Here is a 16,494-nt window from a genome sequence, read left to right as displayed (position 1 = left end):
TGTCCTTGAGGGGTGCAGCTACATCCTGCATGCAGCATACGATGTGCCCCTGGGATGCACGTGGGGAGCAGCCCCCCGTTACACCGAGAGCCCCCCGGCTGCGGGCTGCGGCACGGCCAGCCCGGGGCGAGGCTCAGCAGGCGCTTTGCAGCCGGCCTGGCCCTCCTCCCCCGGCCTGGCTTTGCACACGGGTCCCGCCGCTCCACACGGCCGCGACCGCAGCTGCCACCAGCGCAGGACCCGCACCGGGGTCACCAGCGCCGGCTTCCGAGGGATGGCAGCGGGCGGAGGGGAGAAGCAGCAGCTGCTGGGCGAGGGCACGGGCAGGTAAGGGGGTGCGCGGAGGGGCTGCGTGTACCCTCACGGGGCTCCTGGATGGGATCCCCGTGGCCAAAGCCGTCCGTTCAGGGAGAGGACCTGGGGAAGGGGACGCGTAGGAGCAGGGCTGAATGCAAAGAGCGGGCTGCAGGTCCCCTCCTCCTTCCTCCCCCCCCTCTCCCCGTCCCCCAGCCGGGTGTCCCGATGTCACCCGTCCCCGCAGGTCCTACCTGGGCATGGCACAGAAGCACGCAGCGGGCTCGGCGCAGGGCCAGGCGCCCACCCTGGAGCTGAGAGCACGGCACCGCCGGCACTGCCATGCGGGGGGGGCTGGCAGTGACCCCCGCCAGCAGCAGCGGGCGCGCAGGAAGCTCTATGTGGCTGCTGGCATCTGCCTCATCTTCATGGTGGGGGAAGCTGTGGGTGAGCGAGTGCTGGGTGAACGTATTGCCCTGCATGGCCCCTCTTGTTCTGATCTGTGCAATGGGGCAGGGTTCCGTGCTTTGCAGTGAGGTGACCCAGTCTGTGTTTGGCTCTGGATGGGGATCTCCCATCCATACTGCAGGCGGGTACCTGGCCCACAGCCTGGCCATCCTGACGGACGCTGCCCACCTCCTGACGGACTTTGCCAGCATCATGATCAGCCTCTTTGCCCTCTGGGTGTCCTCACGTCCCGCCACCAAAACCATGAACTTTGGCTGGCACCGTGCAGGTAACCTCAGGATCCTGCTGCAGCCCCACTGCGTGCCGTCCCCAGGGCACAGTGACATCTGAGGGCTGTCTGCAGAGATCCTGGGGGCCCTGCTCTCCGTGCTGTCCATCTGGGTGGTGACGGGTGTCCTGGTGTACCTGGCGGCCCAACGCCTGCTCTTGGGTGACTACGACATCGAGGGCAGCGTCATGCTCATCACCTCTGCCTGCGCTGTGGCCGTCAACATCGTGTACGTATGATGTGCTGTCACCCCCTGGGCAGGAGGTCGGTGGCCAGGGGATGTCACCGCTGCCCTGCCTGCAGGATGGGAGCAGCTCTGCACCAAACGGGGCACGGGCACAGCCATGGAGGGGCTCATGAGCAGCCCCACACCCATGAACAGCCCAATCCCAGCGTCCGTGCAGCCTTCGTCCACGTGGTGGGGGATCTGCTGCAGAGCGTCGGCGTCCTCATTGCATCCTACATCATCTTCTTTAAGGTCTGGAGGGGAGGGAGACATGGGGGACGTGGGCTTGTCCAGCCGTGAGGTCAGATGGGGCTGAGTGCCAGTGCGGATTTGGCTGCACTTGGGGGGGTTTCACCTGCTCCCACCCCCCCCCAGCCCGAATACAAGTATGTGGACCCCATCTGCACCTTCCTCTTCTCCGTGCTGGTGCTGGGGACAACGCTGACCATCCTCCGCGACGTCCTCCTTGTCCTCATGGAGGGTAGGGAGCCCCCCGGGGGCTGTTGATATGTGCCCCCCCTCCCGTGGGTGCTTTGTCTCCATCCCACCCCGCGTCCCTCCAGGCACCCCCAGGGGGATGGACTTCAACGCGGTGCGGGACACGCTGCTGGCGGTGGGCGGCGTGGAGGCGGTGCACAGCCTGCACATCTGGGCGCTGACAGCCTCCCAGCCGCTGCTCTCTGTGCACATCGCCATCAGTGAGTGCTGCGGGATGCAGGGCGGGGGGAGGGAGCTGGGACGCGATGGGTTTCCCCGGCCCCCAACACCCCTCCGGGCTCCTTGCAGATGCGGGTGCCGACTCGCAGGAGGTGTTGGAGGAGGCCAGCTCCCGGCTGCAGCGCGCCTTCCGTTTCCACACCACCACCATCCAGATCGAGAGCTACTCCGAGGACATGCGGGACTGCCGTGAGTGTCAGCCTCCCAGCGACTGAGCGACGCTGAGCTCCGCCGTTCCTCCCCGTCCCTCTCCCCACCAATTTTTTTTTTTAATACGAGGAAAATAAACGCCAGCAAACAGCAGCGCCGGGTGCTCGCGGGGGACGGCTTCGGGATAGGCGATGTTGAGTCTGGAGGCAGCGGGGCTTTATCGGGAGTGATGGCAGGGAAAGCAGAGCCAGGGCTGCAGGAGGAGGCGGGGGGGGAGGGGGGGGGGAGAGGGAGGGAGGCAAAGCTTGCTTCGTTTATCACTATTTTAGTTGAGAAAAGCATCTGAAACAACGGGTTTTTTTCCCTCCAGCTTTGAGGAGCGCTGGGGGGAGAGCGAGATGCGGGGGTGCAGAGGGAGGAGCCCCCGGTCCCGCTGTCCTGTTTGGGGGAGGGAGGACCGGCTCGCCCTGCTCTCACCCCTTATCGCTGCTCTGTTTATTTTTGGGAAGCTCAGCCCTCCCGGCCAGCTGCTGGCGGAATGGGGATGGTGGCAGGAACGGGAACACGGGAACACAGGGACGGGGAGGTGGCCCTGCAGTGTGTGGGGCAGGGATGGCTATGGGGCACCCGCGGCCACAATGCAGCTCCTGATGCTGTGCTGCTGCTCGGGGCTCAAACACGGGAGCATAGCAGTGATTGCTAAGCCCAGAGGTGCTGTGAGAAGTGGCACAGTGCTGTGCCATTGCTGGGTACAGTACTTTGACTTTGCACCTCCACTGATCTTTATTGTACTGGTAAAACCCAATCAGGAATAAAGCCCCATGGCTGTGCTTGGTCCAGAAGGGCTGTGCCATGCCCTGCAAGGTCTGTGCAGGGGTTTGGGCTGCACAGCTGAGCTCAGGGCTTCTCCAAGTAGCGATATTTCTTGCGCAGGACAGAGACCTGGTCCTTGAAGAGCACTGGGTCGAGGCGCAGCTGGGAGGACACGAGGGGCATGGAGCCAAACCAGTCCACCAGCTGGTTGAGGCAATCCTGCTGCTGGGAGAAACGCCGGGTGCTGCCTGCCGCCGTGTCCTTCACCTGGGCAGGAGGAGAATGCAGGGTGAAGGGTTGTGCCCCCAGCTGGGGTGTCTCTGAAGCTCAGGATGCCATCCTACCGGCTGAGTTGCAGCTTCTTTGTGCTGTTTCCACTGCGTGACCTTGATGGGAGGCAGCTTGGTGACAGCAGCCACCAGCAGGTTCATAAGGATGTCCTCGCAGGCGGTCAGTCTGTCTACCAGCTCCCGCAGCCCCGCGGGGAGGTACTCCGTGAAGAGGCTGTGGTAATACCTGTGGAGAATGAGGAGGGCAGGCTTCAGCCTCACAGCCCCACAGGGCCCTCCCCATCCACCCAGGTACCTGTGGTAGAAGGCGGCAGTGGTGAGGACGATGGAGAGCTTGTTGGTCCACCTGGAGGTGTAGCCCCAGCGCTTCTGCTGGGGGTCCCAGAAGTGGCTCCATGCAGAGAAGCCCACGATGCGCTCAGGGAAGCTGCGCCACACCACAAAGGCAAAATCCACCTGCAAAGGACAGGGGATGGCATAATCTCAACCCACAGAGACTCGTGAGAGGAGGCTGATGGCTGCCCCATTGCCTGTCCCTGAGCTTTGGGATATGGGGACAGCACTCCCTGCCAGCTCTGCAGTGACCACCACACATCCTGCTCAGATCCATGGGGCTGGGAAGTGCTCACCTCGCTGGTGGAGAGGCTGGTGTGCTCATCCAGGCTGAGCACTGCGTCCGTCCCAATGGCTGCGTATGGGAAGAAGCGGTCGCTGAGCTGCAGCAGAGGTGGGAGTTCAATATGGGATGTACTGTGGGCTGTGTACCCCAGCTCCCTGCATCCTGCTCTGTGTACCTTCGTCCTGCCCTGGATGATGGTGAGAGGCACAGCAGTCTGTGGCCACATCCCACTTGGAGGTGGCGGCTTCTCGCAGCTCCACAGCACCAGGATCTTTGGGAGGGGGGAAAGGCACAGTGGAGGGGCATTCCCTGGAGTCTGTTATCAGTGTTTGCAAGGCAGCTGAGGCTGAACCCTCTTGGTCCTGCTGTGGGACCATCTCCAGCCCACTCTCCACATCGGGCTGCACCTCTTTCATCCCAAAAACATTACACCAGGATTTGGACCAGCCTCAGAATAAAACCATAAGTGGTCCAGTTGTTGCTGCAAGCAGGGGACATTGAGGGTGACACGATCACTGCCAACCCCCTCCCACCCCAATCCCACCCTGGCCCTTCCCAGCCCCATCCCTCCCCACCTGCGCACAGTACTGGGACTTGGAGACGGCCTGGATGAGCTTGAGGGTGGGCTGGGAGAGGGAACCCAGCGGGGGATCAGCCCGGAGCAGTGCTGTGAACTTGTCAGAAGGGCCAGAGCCTGCAATGTGGGGGAAAAGGAGAGGTGTGGCAGCAGGCATTGGGCACACAGAGCATGCTGTGGCACAGGGTCCTACCGTGCTGCAGGTAGTAGAAGGGAAAGTCCCCGAGGTGCGTGGAGAAGTCAGGCAGTGCCAGCAGCCCCCCAGGCAGTGAGTTCCAGAGGATGCGGGATCGCGAGCGGTGCGGGAGCAGCCGATCCCGAATGATCTGTGTGAGGACATCAGCACACCGAGGTGGTCCTGGTAGCAGGGGGGCTTTTTGGGGCCAGGCTCACCTCCAGTGTGGTGTGCACAATCTTGTCGACAGAGGAAAAGTATGCGTCCCACAGGAACTGAGTCTGCTGTTGGAATGCCAGCACGCGCTCTGGGCGGATGCAGCGGACAGCAGAGGGGATCTGCAGGATGGGAGGGATGGGGTTCTCATCTCAGACCCCAAATCAGGTCAACCCCTGGTGCTGGACATGGGACAGCACCACAGTACCTGCAGGAGAAGTCGCTCGCTGCCCACCACGGCCGCTTTGCCCCAGTCGATGGCCTCAGAGAAGGGCAGCTCCCAGCCGTCGCTCAGCAGCACTGGGATGCAGGCAGCCTGCACAGGACCCCATGAGCACAGGGACACCGGGGATGATCCCTCATGCCCTCGCAGCCCCCTGGTACCTGCAGTGCCTCCAGGAAGCGGAAGGAGCCCAGACGCCGCCCTCGGGGCACGATGCAGAAGGTGGAGTTGTGCAGCAGCTCCTGGTAGTCGAACCTGGCAGGGGAAGGGGAGTCAGGCGTGGGCTCAGCACCATCCGCTCCCCAGCAATGAAGCACAGTGCACAGTCAGCACCCAAATCCTCGAGCCCCAAAACTGCGCTGAGTCCTGGCACTGCTCAGGGGGGGCTGCAGGCAGTGCATCCTCCTGGCTGTGAAAGCCCCTTCTGTGCTGTTGCAGGGAAAGGCATTCACAGAGCCCTGCGACCACATCGGAAAAGCCAATATTGACGTTTGGGTGGGACAGACCCTGTCTGTTCCTGCACATAAAGAGGATGGGTCCTGGGTGGGATGGGGGGGATTGCAAGGCCAAAGCGATGTGAGATATTGCTGACCCCAAGGGGAAGGTCCCCTGGACCCAGCTGTGGTGAGGATGTGGGGTCAGCGCCGGCCACCTCCAGGCTGGGGGAACTGATGGGGTGGCTGTGAGGTAAGGATGAACTCCCCTGTGTGTGCTGCAGCATCCCTGCAGGGAGCCAGCCCAGCGCTGAGGCGTCAGCAACACCGACCTTTAGGAACAAAATGCACCTCCAGAGAACCCATCTGACCAAAAACTCCATGAACACGCTCTGCCTCTGCCACATCCCAGGGATACCCCACCGCCACCTGCCCCACGGGAACGCGATGTGTCCCCAATGGCCGGGCATCCTTCCCTCGCAGGCGGCCGTGGTGGGGAGCCTGGCGCCGGCCGGGCTGCGGGGCCGGCACCTCCCGATAGAAACACTCAGCTCCTGACGCACTGTGGTTTCCGGGCAATCGAGCCGGCAGGGCTTCCTTGTTTTGTTAGGGCCGGGCCGGGTGCCCACCGTGCTCCCTCTGCACGGCCCCTGTGCAGCTCTGGCTGGGCTCGGTGCCACGGGGGACCCGCGGCTGCAGGGAGCCCTCCCCGAGGCGGCGGTAGCAGGGCAGGACCGTGGCATGGCCACAACTGCCCTTTATCCAGTACAGAACGGGTTTGTTCCGGAGTGAGGGGGGCGATGCAGCCCTGAACAAGGCTGGCTTCTTCTCCTGTGGTTCAGTGGCAGGGCTGCTTCCCTGTGTCCCCAAGCAAACAGGGACATCTCCAAACCTCAGAGCGCCCTGTCCCTGGTGTGCTGTCCCCACTGCCCCTTTGCCACTGTCCCACCTGGGGACATCTGCACACATCCTTGGCTGGGTGTGATGGAGATGCTGATGCCTTTCTACCCAGGTGTCCCACAGGGACAAGTGCGACAAGACACATGGTCACAAGGAGGACACAGCCGTGTGCCACGTGCTCACCATCAGTCTGCTCTCTAAAGCTGTCCTGGGCGAGGTGTAAATCCCCGTGTATCACAAACAGCATTAGAGGATTACCTGGGCTGGGTGGAAGGGGGATTTCCCACCCCATAGTGCAGGACTGACCTTAGGTCCCATCCCACTGGCCCACCACATGTCCCACCGCCCCGTCCCCAAGAAGGCCCCACCATGAGGGCTGATCCTCCTGAGCCTCCCTGAAGCCCTGGCTAATCCAAGTGCCTGCAGCCCCGGCTCCACTTTTACCTCCCAGCACCTCCTAAGATACTTTGAGGATATTTCCCATCAGTTCTCGTGTGGCCATGAGCTGTTCCAAAGCTGCAGGCAAGGAGCCCACACTGTGATGTCCACACCAGGATGCCCAAGCACCCGTTGGTTTTATGGGACTTGGAGCTGAGCTGGGCTGGGGGGAAGTTTCAGGCTCATCTCCAAAATAAACATTTATGTTAGGGGAGGACAGCAGAGGGGAGTAGAAAAGCATCATTCATCGGTGTTAGGAAAAAGAGAAATCGTATTAGGAGCAGCAGTGGCGACTGCAGATCAGAACTGCTCTCACCAGATTGCTCCAACTTTAATACAGAATGAATCAGCCTCAAACCACCACCACCTTACAAGACGGAAATGAAACCAGGAGAGCCCCAGACTGTCCCCATTCCCTATGCACACCTACAGAGCCTCTCCCCCCACCTGGCCCCAGCCCCATCCCACTCACTTTTCATAGTCCACGTTGTCTTGGTCGCAGCGCGTGTCCTTGTGCCTCTCCCAGTCCTTGCCATGCCTGCAGGTGGTGAGCGACACGATGTCCCTCCCATTGTGGATGTGGTGCAGAGCATTCCTGGTGCCGGAGCCGATCCCAGTCAGGTAACGTTTCCCCTTGAACACCAGCAAATATTTCTTTTTTGGGGGCACCGAGTTGTGGTGCAGCCACCCGCTCTGCCCGCCGCGCTGCGGATGCTCCCTGGGGAAGAGGGGGATGGAGACATCAAAACCGGGCCTGAAGTTCTTGCTGTGGAAGCTGGCCTTGGCCAGCATGGCGTGGCCGATGTCAAAACCCAGCTCCTCGGTGTAGTTGGGCCAAGTGCCCGCATACAGGTTGAAGATGAGGTGGTTGCGGCCGCTGTTCCACAAGGGGAAGGAGCGGATCCTCTGCTCCACGCTGCGGATGTAGTGAGCAGAGAGGGGGTCGCGGTCCAACGTGTCGATGCTCAGCACGAAGAGACAGGCTTCCTCGGGACGCGGGGTGTAGTAACGCGAGCTCTCGATGGAGGTGAGGATCTTGCTGTAGCTCTCCGACATGGGCTCACCGTGCTCCCGCGGGTACGTGAACACCTTGAAGCCATTCTGGCAGCGGGAGGCGTCGAAGCAGCTCTCCATGCGGCACCGGCTGCCCTGGGATGTGCTCAGCTGTGCCGCCCGCAGGGCTCGGGGTGAGGGCTGCGCCGTGTCACCGCTGCCCTGCAGCTCCCTGGGCTCCGCAAAGCTGTGCAGGAGGGCACGATCCGCCCAGCGGGGCCAATTCCTGCGGGCTGCGACGTTCCTCCTGGGAAAGAAAGCAAAACGACGCAGCTGCTCTCTTCCAAAGAAGAAAAGCAGAAGCCAAGAGGCGAGGAAAGTCAGGAAAATGTATTTCTTCCTGGTCTGCATAGGTTCACGAGCTTCTCATCAGGCTCGGACGGGTACTGCGGTCCGGTGGAAAGAACGGTGTCCCCGACCCCAGGCGGAGCGGCTCCTGACGCTCACTGCCCCGCAGTGTGGGGATGGGGGACCCCGCGATCCTCCTTCGGTGGGTTTCCCACTGCCTCCCCTCCAGCGCAGCGTTCCCTTCACTCCCGGGCTCGGTGCAGCGACGGTCACATTTCCCTCTGCCGTCTGGCCCAGCTTCAAATCCCTAGGGAGGGAGCGAGGTCGCATGATCGCTTCCCTTCCAAGCGGGTCAATCCCGGCGAGACTCCCCCCGCAGCCTCCGGGAGACAACCCCGGCTCACCGCCGCTCCCGTACCTCAGCTGCTCCTCCGCCGTCCCGGCGCCGGTGCCCGCTCTCGGTCGATGCTGCCCGCGGGATCCGGCCGTGCCGCAGCCCCGGCTCCACATCCCTGACGCGGCCGCACGACGGGGGCCCCGCGCTGCCTTAACGCCGCCGCGGGACGGCTGTGGGGCGGTCCCCGCACTCCATCGGCCCCGCTCCCCGGAGGGGGTCCCGCTGCGTTCCGCCGCTCATTGCGCCGGGGGCACCCCCCCCTTCCCAGCGCCTTGCTGTGCCTCCTGGGGGTGTCACTGTCCTCGGCAGTGTCCCCCTGCTGTCACTTCATCAGTTGGGTTGCCCGTCCGTCTTCCTCCCAACAAACAGCCACCGCCGCGCTGTTTGTGCCCCTCCGGGCTGCTGACACCCCGAGTCAAGCTGCGTGTCCCCCCTCACGCTGTTTCCTCCCCCCCCACGCTGTCTGTCCCCCCGGCAAGCTCTGTCCCTCTCTCCCCCCGGTGCCGTCCCCGTGTCCCTTCACTTGCTCTTGCTCCCCCCCTCCCGAGCTGTCACTTCCCCCGTTGTCCCCCCCCAGCCGCATCTGTCACTCGGCCTCCCGCTCCCCCCGCCACAGAGTCCCCGCCCCCGTTCTCCCATTGGCTGTCCGAGTCCAAGTGGGCGTGGCCCGCGGCACCAAAAAGGCGCGCCCCGGAGACATCGCGGCGCGTCCACGTGGCTGTGGGGGTTCCCCCGTCCCGGCGGGGTCTGTGTGAGGGTCCCGGAGCCCATTCGTGTGTATCCGTGCCCTCACCCAGCCCCGCAGTGCTGCCATCACCGCGTCCCACGTGGGAGTGGGGCACCCTCGTCCCGCCTACCGGAGGTGAGCCCCGGGGCAGGGCGGGCAGGCCGGAGCTCGCAGACCCCACCCCTCCCGGCAGCCCAGGCGTTGAAACCGAGCTGTGGGTGTAACAACGCGACCGGCCTCAGCCCGCGGGGACGCGGGGCGGGGAGCGGAGCGGTTGGCATGGAGCGGGAGTGGCACCGCCACAGCCCTACCGTGCCCACACCTGCCTCAGTTTCCCCGGGGTGGAGCAGCGCGTGGGTTGCGTGCATAGGAAATTGTCAGGGATTATTATTATTATTTTTAAACCAAATCTTTGGCGATTTGCCCGGCTCAGGGGACAGCTCGGCTCCGCTGGGATTTAATCCCCCGCCGCCGTGGATTATCGGGGGCGCGGGGCTGCGAAAGCGGTTTAAATTAAAGACGGGGAACGTGGGGACGGGGGGAGGGCGTGGGGGCAGGCGGAGCCCAGCAGCGCCACGGGGCTTTGGGGAACCGTGATTTGAGCTGGGGACCGTCTTCCGCACTGGGAGGTGCGGTTGCAGCAGTGACACGGGGAGGTGCGCCGTCGGTGCTCGAAGGGGGGGGGGGGATGAAGCTGGGGAGGGCACAGCGGGTAATTGGGAGTTCGAGGAGCTCCGTGTTGCGGGGACGCTGAGAGCTGCAGAGTAGACGGGGCGGGGAGCGCTGGGGGCTGAGGCGGGGTGGGTTGGTGGGGGGTTGGTGAGGGAGGGGCGGGGAGAGCTGTGGTGCAGCGAGGGATGCTGGGAGCTGTAGTCCGGTTACCCGGTGCGTTCTGGGAGATGTAGTCCTCAGTCAAGGAGACGTTGGGAGCTGTAGTTCTCCGTGGGTGCGATACAGAACCTCATCCTCCCGTGTCTCCCGCGGTGTTCGGGGCTGTCCCCGTGTCAGCCCTGCGCCGTTCCCTCGCTCGCAGCTTTATGTGCCACCTCCGGCTTGGCCAAGCCGCCCCTTCCCGTCTTCCACGTCCCCCACTGTGGGATGGGGTCAGCTGTCCGGCCGCGGTGTGAACGTGGGGCGAATTGGGCACGGGATGCGTTTAACAGCCGCCTGTGTCAATGAGGCGAGTCGGGACACGGGGCGAGAAAGCGCAGCCGTAACCTGTGATCGGCTGCAGGACTTTGCTCGCTCGGGACAGCCACGTGGCTGGGTACAGGGCAGCGCGGAGCCGGGGCGGCGGCGGGGATACGCTGCGATCCGCGGTGTGTGCGGGGTTCCGTAGGTGCGGAGGGGAGCAGGAGCCTTTTTTCTGGCAGGTATGAGGAGTGGCCGCGGTGTGGAGATTTGGTGACAGGAGAAAGAGGAGGTTTGGGGGGACGGCTGCTGACCGCATCGCTCTGCCTAGGCTCGGCTGCGGTGCCATGGGAGGGGAACAGTCGCTGGCACTGCCCCCGGAGAAGGGACCTCACCGCGTGGGTTGCGCGGACGTCATGGTGGGCCATACGCAGCAGGTATGGGATGGGGGCGGGCGGAGCGGCTGCTGGATATCGGCAGGGCTGAGCTCCTGAGGACATCTTGCGGCCGCTGCCAGGACGCACCACGTTCCCCGTCCCCTCTGTCCAGCAGGGGCTCTTCTTCCGCCTCTTCTACCCCTGCGTACCCCGGGATGGAGCCGAACGGCCGCTCTGGATCCCTCGCTACGAGTACTGCAGCGGACTGGCTGATGTCAGTGGCCACAGCCGGCGGTGGTGCGCTCCGCTGCTCAGCATCGCCGTCGGTGAGGGGCGGCACTACCCCCATCCCCACGTAGGCATTCCCGTGTCTTCCACACCTGCTGCTTTTGTGGGCTTAAGGCCAATCCACCGGGCCCTGGAGTGAAGAGGGGCTGGGGTCGGTGCAGTGGGTCCAAGCAGTGCTTTGCTGCCCATCTCCTCGATTTTTCTTGGGGTGGTTTTTTTTTTTTGTCCCTCACAGGCTCCTGCAGAGTGCCGCTGAGCTGGAAGGCACCTTTCAAACCCTGCAGCAGTGGGTACCCGTTGATCATCTTCTCACATGGCTTGGGAGCCTTTCGGTAGGGGGGGCTGGGGCTGGGATGGGAACTCGAATGCTTGCAGTCCCTCACCAACCCACCGGTGCCCAAGACAGAGGCCTGACCTCATCCCTTCACAGCACTGTGTACTCATCCATCTGCATGCAGATGGCATCCTGGGGCTTTGTGGTGGCTGCGCTGGAGCACAGGTTGGTGTCACAGTCCTTGCAGCCTCGAGAGGAAACCCCTCCCCAAATACATGGAAGGATGGGGGCCAGGCAAAGGGCTGCCTCACCATGTTCCCCTTTCCTACTTGCTGCTGCAGGGACAGTTCTGCTGCCATGACCTATTTCTGCACGGCAGAGGCTGTCCGGGAGCAGTGGATCCCCCACCAGCAGGTGCCACAGGGACAGAAGGAGTTTTATTTTCGGAACAATCAGGTAAGGGGAGGGGGGATGGGAGGGACTGGGATGGGCAAACCAGGATGGATCACATCCCCCACCCTAGGGGATCTACCCTTCCCAAACCTGTACTGCATTAATACTGGGGCTGAACCTGAGCTTTCTCCTTGTAAACTGAGGAAAAACCCACTCTACCCCATTTGTCTCCTTTTCTCGGGTCTGGGGGCCTGCTGGTGCTCTCCCATTGCTGTCTCTCTGGGGTTACCCTGCACAGCTGATAGCAGGAGGGCTTCCTGCTGAGCGAGGTTCCCTGCTGCTCCTTTCTGTCTTGTTTAAAAGGGAAGCACAGAGCTGAGATCTGTGGCTGGAAGCCACTTCAGAACATGCGGAGCCTGGAGGTGCTTTTGGCAATCCTAAATCCCAGCCTGTTATTTTTATGTATGCTCAGGACTGGGATGTGAGCTGAGGGCAGAGCCTCGGTCTGAAGTGCAGCATCTTCTGGCAGCACTGCTGTGGCTCAGAATGGAGAGTGTTTGAGGGCTTTGGGTTATCTCCAGTGGTCTGTGGTATCAGATTAAGTGAATTAATAATAATAACAAAGAAATTTACTGCATCCCTTGTGGGAGCCGCTGTGGTGCAGCCTCCTGTTTGCTTTTATGCTTGCGGTAATTCAGGGAAATGAGCTGTGTCTGAGTGCTGGGGGTTCAGAGGAGAGCTCTTGTTGGGAGATGTGGGGAAAAGAAGCACCCGTGAAGACTCCCACAGGGTTTGCTCAGCTGATGGGGGCAGCTTGCACTGCAGGTTCATCACAGAGCAAATGAGTGTGCACGAGCACTTCAGCTCTTCCGGGCCGTCAGCAGTGGTAAATCCATCCCCAACATCCTTCCTCAGGGCTTCGACCTCTCTGTGTTGAAGGTACATGGGGCTGCAGGGCTGGCCTGGGTGCTCCTGGCTGGAAGGGTCAGGTCATGTTGTGTGACAAACAGGAAAATGCCTTCATTGTGGTGCACGTCTTTCTTGCAGGACAGCATTGACTTGGCTAAAGCAGCCGTCATGGGCCATTCATTTGGTGGGGTGACAGCTGTGCTGGCCTTGGTGAAGGAATCTGGGTTCAGGTGGGTGGCTCTGGGATGCTTCCAAGGGCTGGGAAGGCCACAAAGGGGCTATGGGCACATGTGCCCATCCCACCAGGTGTGCGGTGGCCCTGGATGCATGGATGTTTCCCCTGGAGAATGTGCTGTACCCTGAGGTGCCCAAGCCTGTGCTCTTCATCAACGCCGAGAAGTTCCAGACCCCCGAAAGCGTGGCCAAAATGAAGAGGCTGAGCTCCAGGAACAGCCAGACAAAGATCATAACCATCCTGTGAGTCTGGGGCTGAGGCAGGTGCCTGGTCAGGAGTGGGAGGCTCTTACCCACGCTCCCTTCCCTTCCCCAGGGGATCTGTGCACCAAAGCCAGACTGATTTTGCCTTCCTCACCGGGAAGCTCATCCCCCGTGTCTTCAATGCGAGGGGCACCCTCGACCCCCACAAGTGCCTGGACATCATCACCCAGGCGGCTCTGGCCTTCCTGCAGAGGCACCTTGGTATGGCACAGGTGGAATTAAATGGGGCTTGCGAAGGCAGGAGGTTGGTTTGATGATGCCTGTTCAATATGGCCATGAGCTGCCTGGCTGCCATCTTCTGGGCACGAGTGGCAATGTCCAGAGGACATGGGGAAGTGTTGGTTGGGAAGTCTTTGGGAAAGCTGCTGGTTTGGTCTCTTTCCTGCTCCTACAATGGCTGCTCCTCTTATGCATGAAACCGGGGTGATTATTGTTGTAGTAACCCTGAAACCATCTCTGCCCCATGCAGATGTGAGAGAGGAGTTTGCTCGATGGGACCACCTCCTCGAAGGCATTGGGGACTCTGTCATTCCAGAAGCACCTTTCCGCCTCTCCAACCTGTAGCTTGCTGTTGGGATCCAGCTGCTGAGAATTCAGCTGCTCCTTGTTTAAAATGTTTGGGGTCTGCCTCCAAAGGGGAGGAGGACGCTTGGGAGAGTGAGGCCTGCAAACTGTGCTTGCAAGATATGGCCATGATGCCCGCCATGCTTCCACGAAGCCCTCTCTGCCTGAGAGCCTGTGGTGGCTGCTGGAGACTGCAGAGCTCAGGGAATAAAACCCCTGGGGTCACAGACTTGAGCTTGCCTTGGTGATAGTGCCCTGCTTGCGTGAATGGGCCCTGTGTGCACTGCAGCAGTGGGGTTGCTGCAGGTTGGGGGGTTCAAGCAATGATCCAGCACAAGAAAAGATGCAATAAGGGCTCTGAGTATGGAGATGGTAAAGTCTGATCAGGGCACTTTGCAAGTGCAAAGCTGGGGGGAGTTGAAGAGCAACTAGGGCACAATCTTAGGTGTAATACCAGAGATGCTGGGACAAGGAGTGCTGTGTAAGGTGGCTCCCACCCTCAGCTGTCCCCAAGCAGAAGCCTGGTGCTTCTGGAGCTGCACTGGTGGTGGTCCTACAGATGTCCCCAGGCTCCCCTGGGCGGTGGGGGTGGGATGCAGCAGGACACGCTGTTCAGCAGCTGCTGCTTTGCTGAGTGGTGTCCATCTGCTCCTCCTTTGTCCCCGCTGGGCATGCACATGGTGAGGGCAGTGTCAGCCCAGTGCCACAGCTCCTGCATTGCAGGGAGAAGCCATGGGCATGGTTCATAGCATTGCATGCAGCTAGGATGCCCTGGCTTAGGGTGCTGGGAACTATTCCTCATCTGGAGACGGCAAACCTGGGGGAAAGGGAGGGGAAATGGAAAGGAATGGGGAGGGAGCAGCATCCTTCCTCTGTTCTCCATCTGTGCCACTGCGATAGCCAAATCCTTTCCTCCTTGTCTGCTTTTAATTGAGGAGGTAAGGATGCTCTGGGGGGGAGATGCAACAGCAGAAGTGCTCATCTTCATGCAAAGCAAGGACTGGTATGGACAAAGCTGCAAGACCTCAATTCTTTTAGAGGTTCTGGATACATACTTGTTAACTGATTTATACCCTCTCTGGTGCTGGGAGCATACTGGAGCATCATGCAGCGTTGGGACCAAGGTATTGAGGGTGAGGAGGAGACACTTGAGGTCACTGCCTGCAGAGCCCATTGGAGGAAACACACCTCTGTGTCCTACCTAACAGTGAGAGACAGTGACTGGTGCAGAAATCAAGTCCCATCTTCCTCCCAGAATTAGAACTGCTCTGATGTGCTCTGACACTGCAGGGAGTGGCTCAGCTCCGCGGGGCTGAGGGAGGCTATAAATTCTGCACGAGCCTTATGTAAAGGCTCAGGGAAGGGGGGGGTGGGATGACTGTGGTTGGAGGGCAACTTCAATATGTTAACCCTTCGGTGTGTTGAAAGCTGCTTGTTTCCACCTCCAGTGCCAGCCTTAGGCTCAGTGCTGCTTCTTCCAAACCCAGCCCAGATTCCCCCCACTGGGCATCCTCCAGGCTGGAGTGTGGCATGGGGACAGGAATGGAGGATGCCAGGAGCAGTGTGTGCACAAGCAGTGCCACAAATCCCCAGGTGTAGCACAGGGTGGTGCTCCTCACCCTGTTGCTGGATTGGTGCACTGTGTTGCTGGACCTGGATGGAAGGCTTTTTATTGGGGGGGGGGGGGGCGGGCAGGAAGCAGCAGTTAAGGGTTACCATGATCTGGGAGCTGCTCCAGCACCCAACTGCTTATCAGCTCTCGGTCACCCTGTCCTTACATGTGGGGGTTTGTGTCTATTGGGTCCCACTGGGGGGCTTTGCTCAATGGGAGATCAACCCTCGTTGGGAGGGACTTGCTTCAACCTGAGCTCTGCACTGTGCCTGCTCTGCTTCCATATTCCGACTGGTGGTTTATAAATAAATAACCCAACAGCTGCCCGTTTATATTCCTCTCACAGCTGTGCTTGCAGCGTGGCCAGGGTGTGAATGGGTGCATTCCTTTATCGCAGTGCAAGCTCTGTTCTGAAAGCTGCTGTTCCCAGGATTGGGGCTGAGATCAGGCAGCACAAACACAGCAGGCTCAGGGCTCTCCATGCATCCCTTCCTACCCACACACACACACCCCAGCCCAGCAATAAGCACTGCTGCTCGAAAGCCAGCTTTGTTCCATCGAAGCTTGCTGCTTGATTTAATTAATTAATGCAAATTGAGACTTGTGTTAAAGCCTCCTTTTAATTACCGTAACATCTAGTGGAGCGTGATTCTTTTTTCTTCCCTTTTGCTTGTGTTTGTTAAAGGAATAGCAGAGCCTGGATGTGCAGCACCCAGCCCACTTCCCAGCCAGCTCCTCTCTCCTCGCAGCCCTTTGATCGGTGAGTACACGCGGCTCTTCACCTTGCTCTGTTCTTTCCCTTGGCAAATCAAATCTTTACTCCGGGTGAAGTTCAAAGGAAAAATCAACTTCCCTTATGATAGAAGCGAGTTGTTGTCATCGCTTCCAGGCTACCTGGAGGGAAAAACAGGTATTTTTTTTTTTTTTTGTCAGTTTTCACTCTGAAGCCCCATTGCAGCTGCAGTGATGCTCTGCTGGCCCTGGATGGGACAAGAGATGCTCTCTGAATAACAGAAAAAAGAAAAAGAGGATGAAGGGAAACCGAGGCACTGGAGGAGGAAAAGGGCTGCGTGAAGTCTCTCTAGTTTCAGGCTGTACAAAACACGGTGGAGGGATCATTTGGGGTCATTTCCCCTGAGTGTAGGAAGCACAGGCTGAGCTCAGACCCTGTGGGA

General features: G+C 60.6%; 3 protein-coding genes across 6 annotated transcripts; 2 read left to right on the top strand and 1 right to left on the bottom strand.

The window, feature by feature from the left end:
• The first annotated feature begins 192 nt into the window (after positions 1-192).
• On the top strand, positions 193-2,370 carry SLC30A2 (solute carrier family 30 member 2). The gene is made up of 8 exons (XM_052698724.1): positions 193-327; positions 542-741; positions 884-1,030; positions 1,106-1,259; positions 1,334-1,508; positions 1,632-1,737; positions 1,820-1,954; positions 2,043-2,370. Exons 1-8 carry the CDS (start codon positions 275-277, stop codon positions 2,186-2,188), a joined length of 1,116 nt encoding a protein of 371 aa, XP_052554684.1. The 5' UTR covers positions 193-274; the 3' UTR covers positions 2,189-2,370.
• A 517-nt stretch (positions 2,371-2,887) lies between these two features.
• Positions 2,888-8,993, bottom strand: EXTL1 (exostosin like glycosyltransferase 1). 2 transcript variants are annotated; one of them, XM_052698767.1, is made up of 12 exons: positions 8,568-8,993; positions 7,281-8,456; positions 5,198-5,291; positions 5,022-5,129; positions 4,816-4,935; positions 4,616-4,748; positions 4,421-4,539; positions 4,021-4,116; positions 3,856-3,942; positions 3,522-3,682; positions 3,281-3,452; positions 2,888-3,203 (listed from the first exon to the last, which is right to left on the bottom strand). In XM_052698767.1, exons 2-12 carry the CDS (start codon positions 8,210-8,212, stop codon positions 3,021-3,023), a joined length of 2,205 nt encoding a protein of 734 aa, XP_052554727.1. In that variant the 5' UTR covers positions 8,213-8,456; positions 8,568-8,993; the 3' UTR covers positions 2,888-3,020. The 2 variants fall into 2 exon arrangements, with proteins under 2 accessions (XP_052554727.1, XP_052554726.1); XM_052698766.1 differs by having other exon boundaries at positions 3,281-3,682.
• Positions 8,994-9,268: 275 nt separating this feature from the next.
• On the top strand, positions 9,269-13,827 carry PAFAH2 (platelet activating factor acetylhydrolase 2). Of its 3 annotated transcripts, none has more exons than XM_052698743.1 (11): positions 9,269-9,408; positions 10,736-10,841; positions 10,954-11,107; positions 11,305-11,401; positions 11,500-11,568; positions 11,685-11,799; positions 12,562-12,675; positions 12,784-12,875; positions 12,952-13,122; positions 13,196-13,344; positions 13,613-13,827. In XM_052698743.1, exons 2-11 carry the CDS (start codon positions 10,752-10,754, stop codon positions 13,705-13,707), a joined length of 1,146 nt encoding a protein of 381 aa, XP_052554703.1. In that variant the 5' UTR covers positions 9,269-9,408; positions 10,736-10,751; the 3' UTR covers positions 13,708-13,827. The 3 variants fall into 3 exon arrangements, with proteins under 3 accessions (XP_052554703.1, XP_052554704.1, XP_052554702.1); XM_052698744.1 differs by lacking the exon at positions 9,269-9,408 and adding an exon at positions 10,226-10,646 and having other exon boundaries at positions 10,957-11,107; XM_052698742.1 differs by lacking the exon at positions 9,269-9,408 and adding an exon at positions 10,509-10,646.
• The last annotated feature ends 2,667 nt before the right edge of the window (positions 13,828-16,494 follow it).

This window comes from Tympanuchus pallidicinctus, unplaced genomic scaffold (assembly GCF_026119805.1).
Source record: "Tympanuchus pallidicinctus isolate F22 unplaced genomic scaffold, pur_lepc_1.0 scaffold33, whole genome shotgun sequence".
In the NCBI taxonomy this organism is placed as follows: domain Eukaryota; kingdom Metazoa; phylum Chordata; class Aves; order Galliformes; family Phasianidae; genus Tympanuchus; species Tympanuchus pallidicinctus.
Note: the sequence above shows the minus strand (reverse complement) of the source record. Positions and strands in the feature narration are given on the sequence as shown.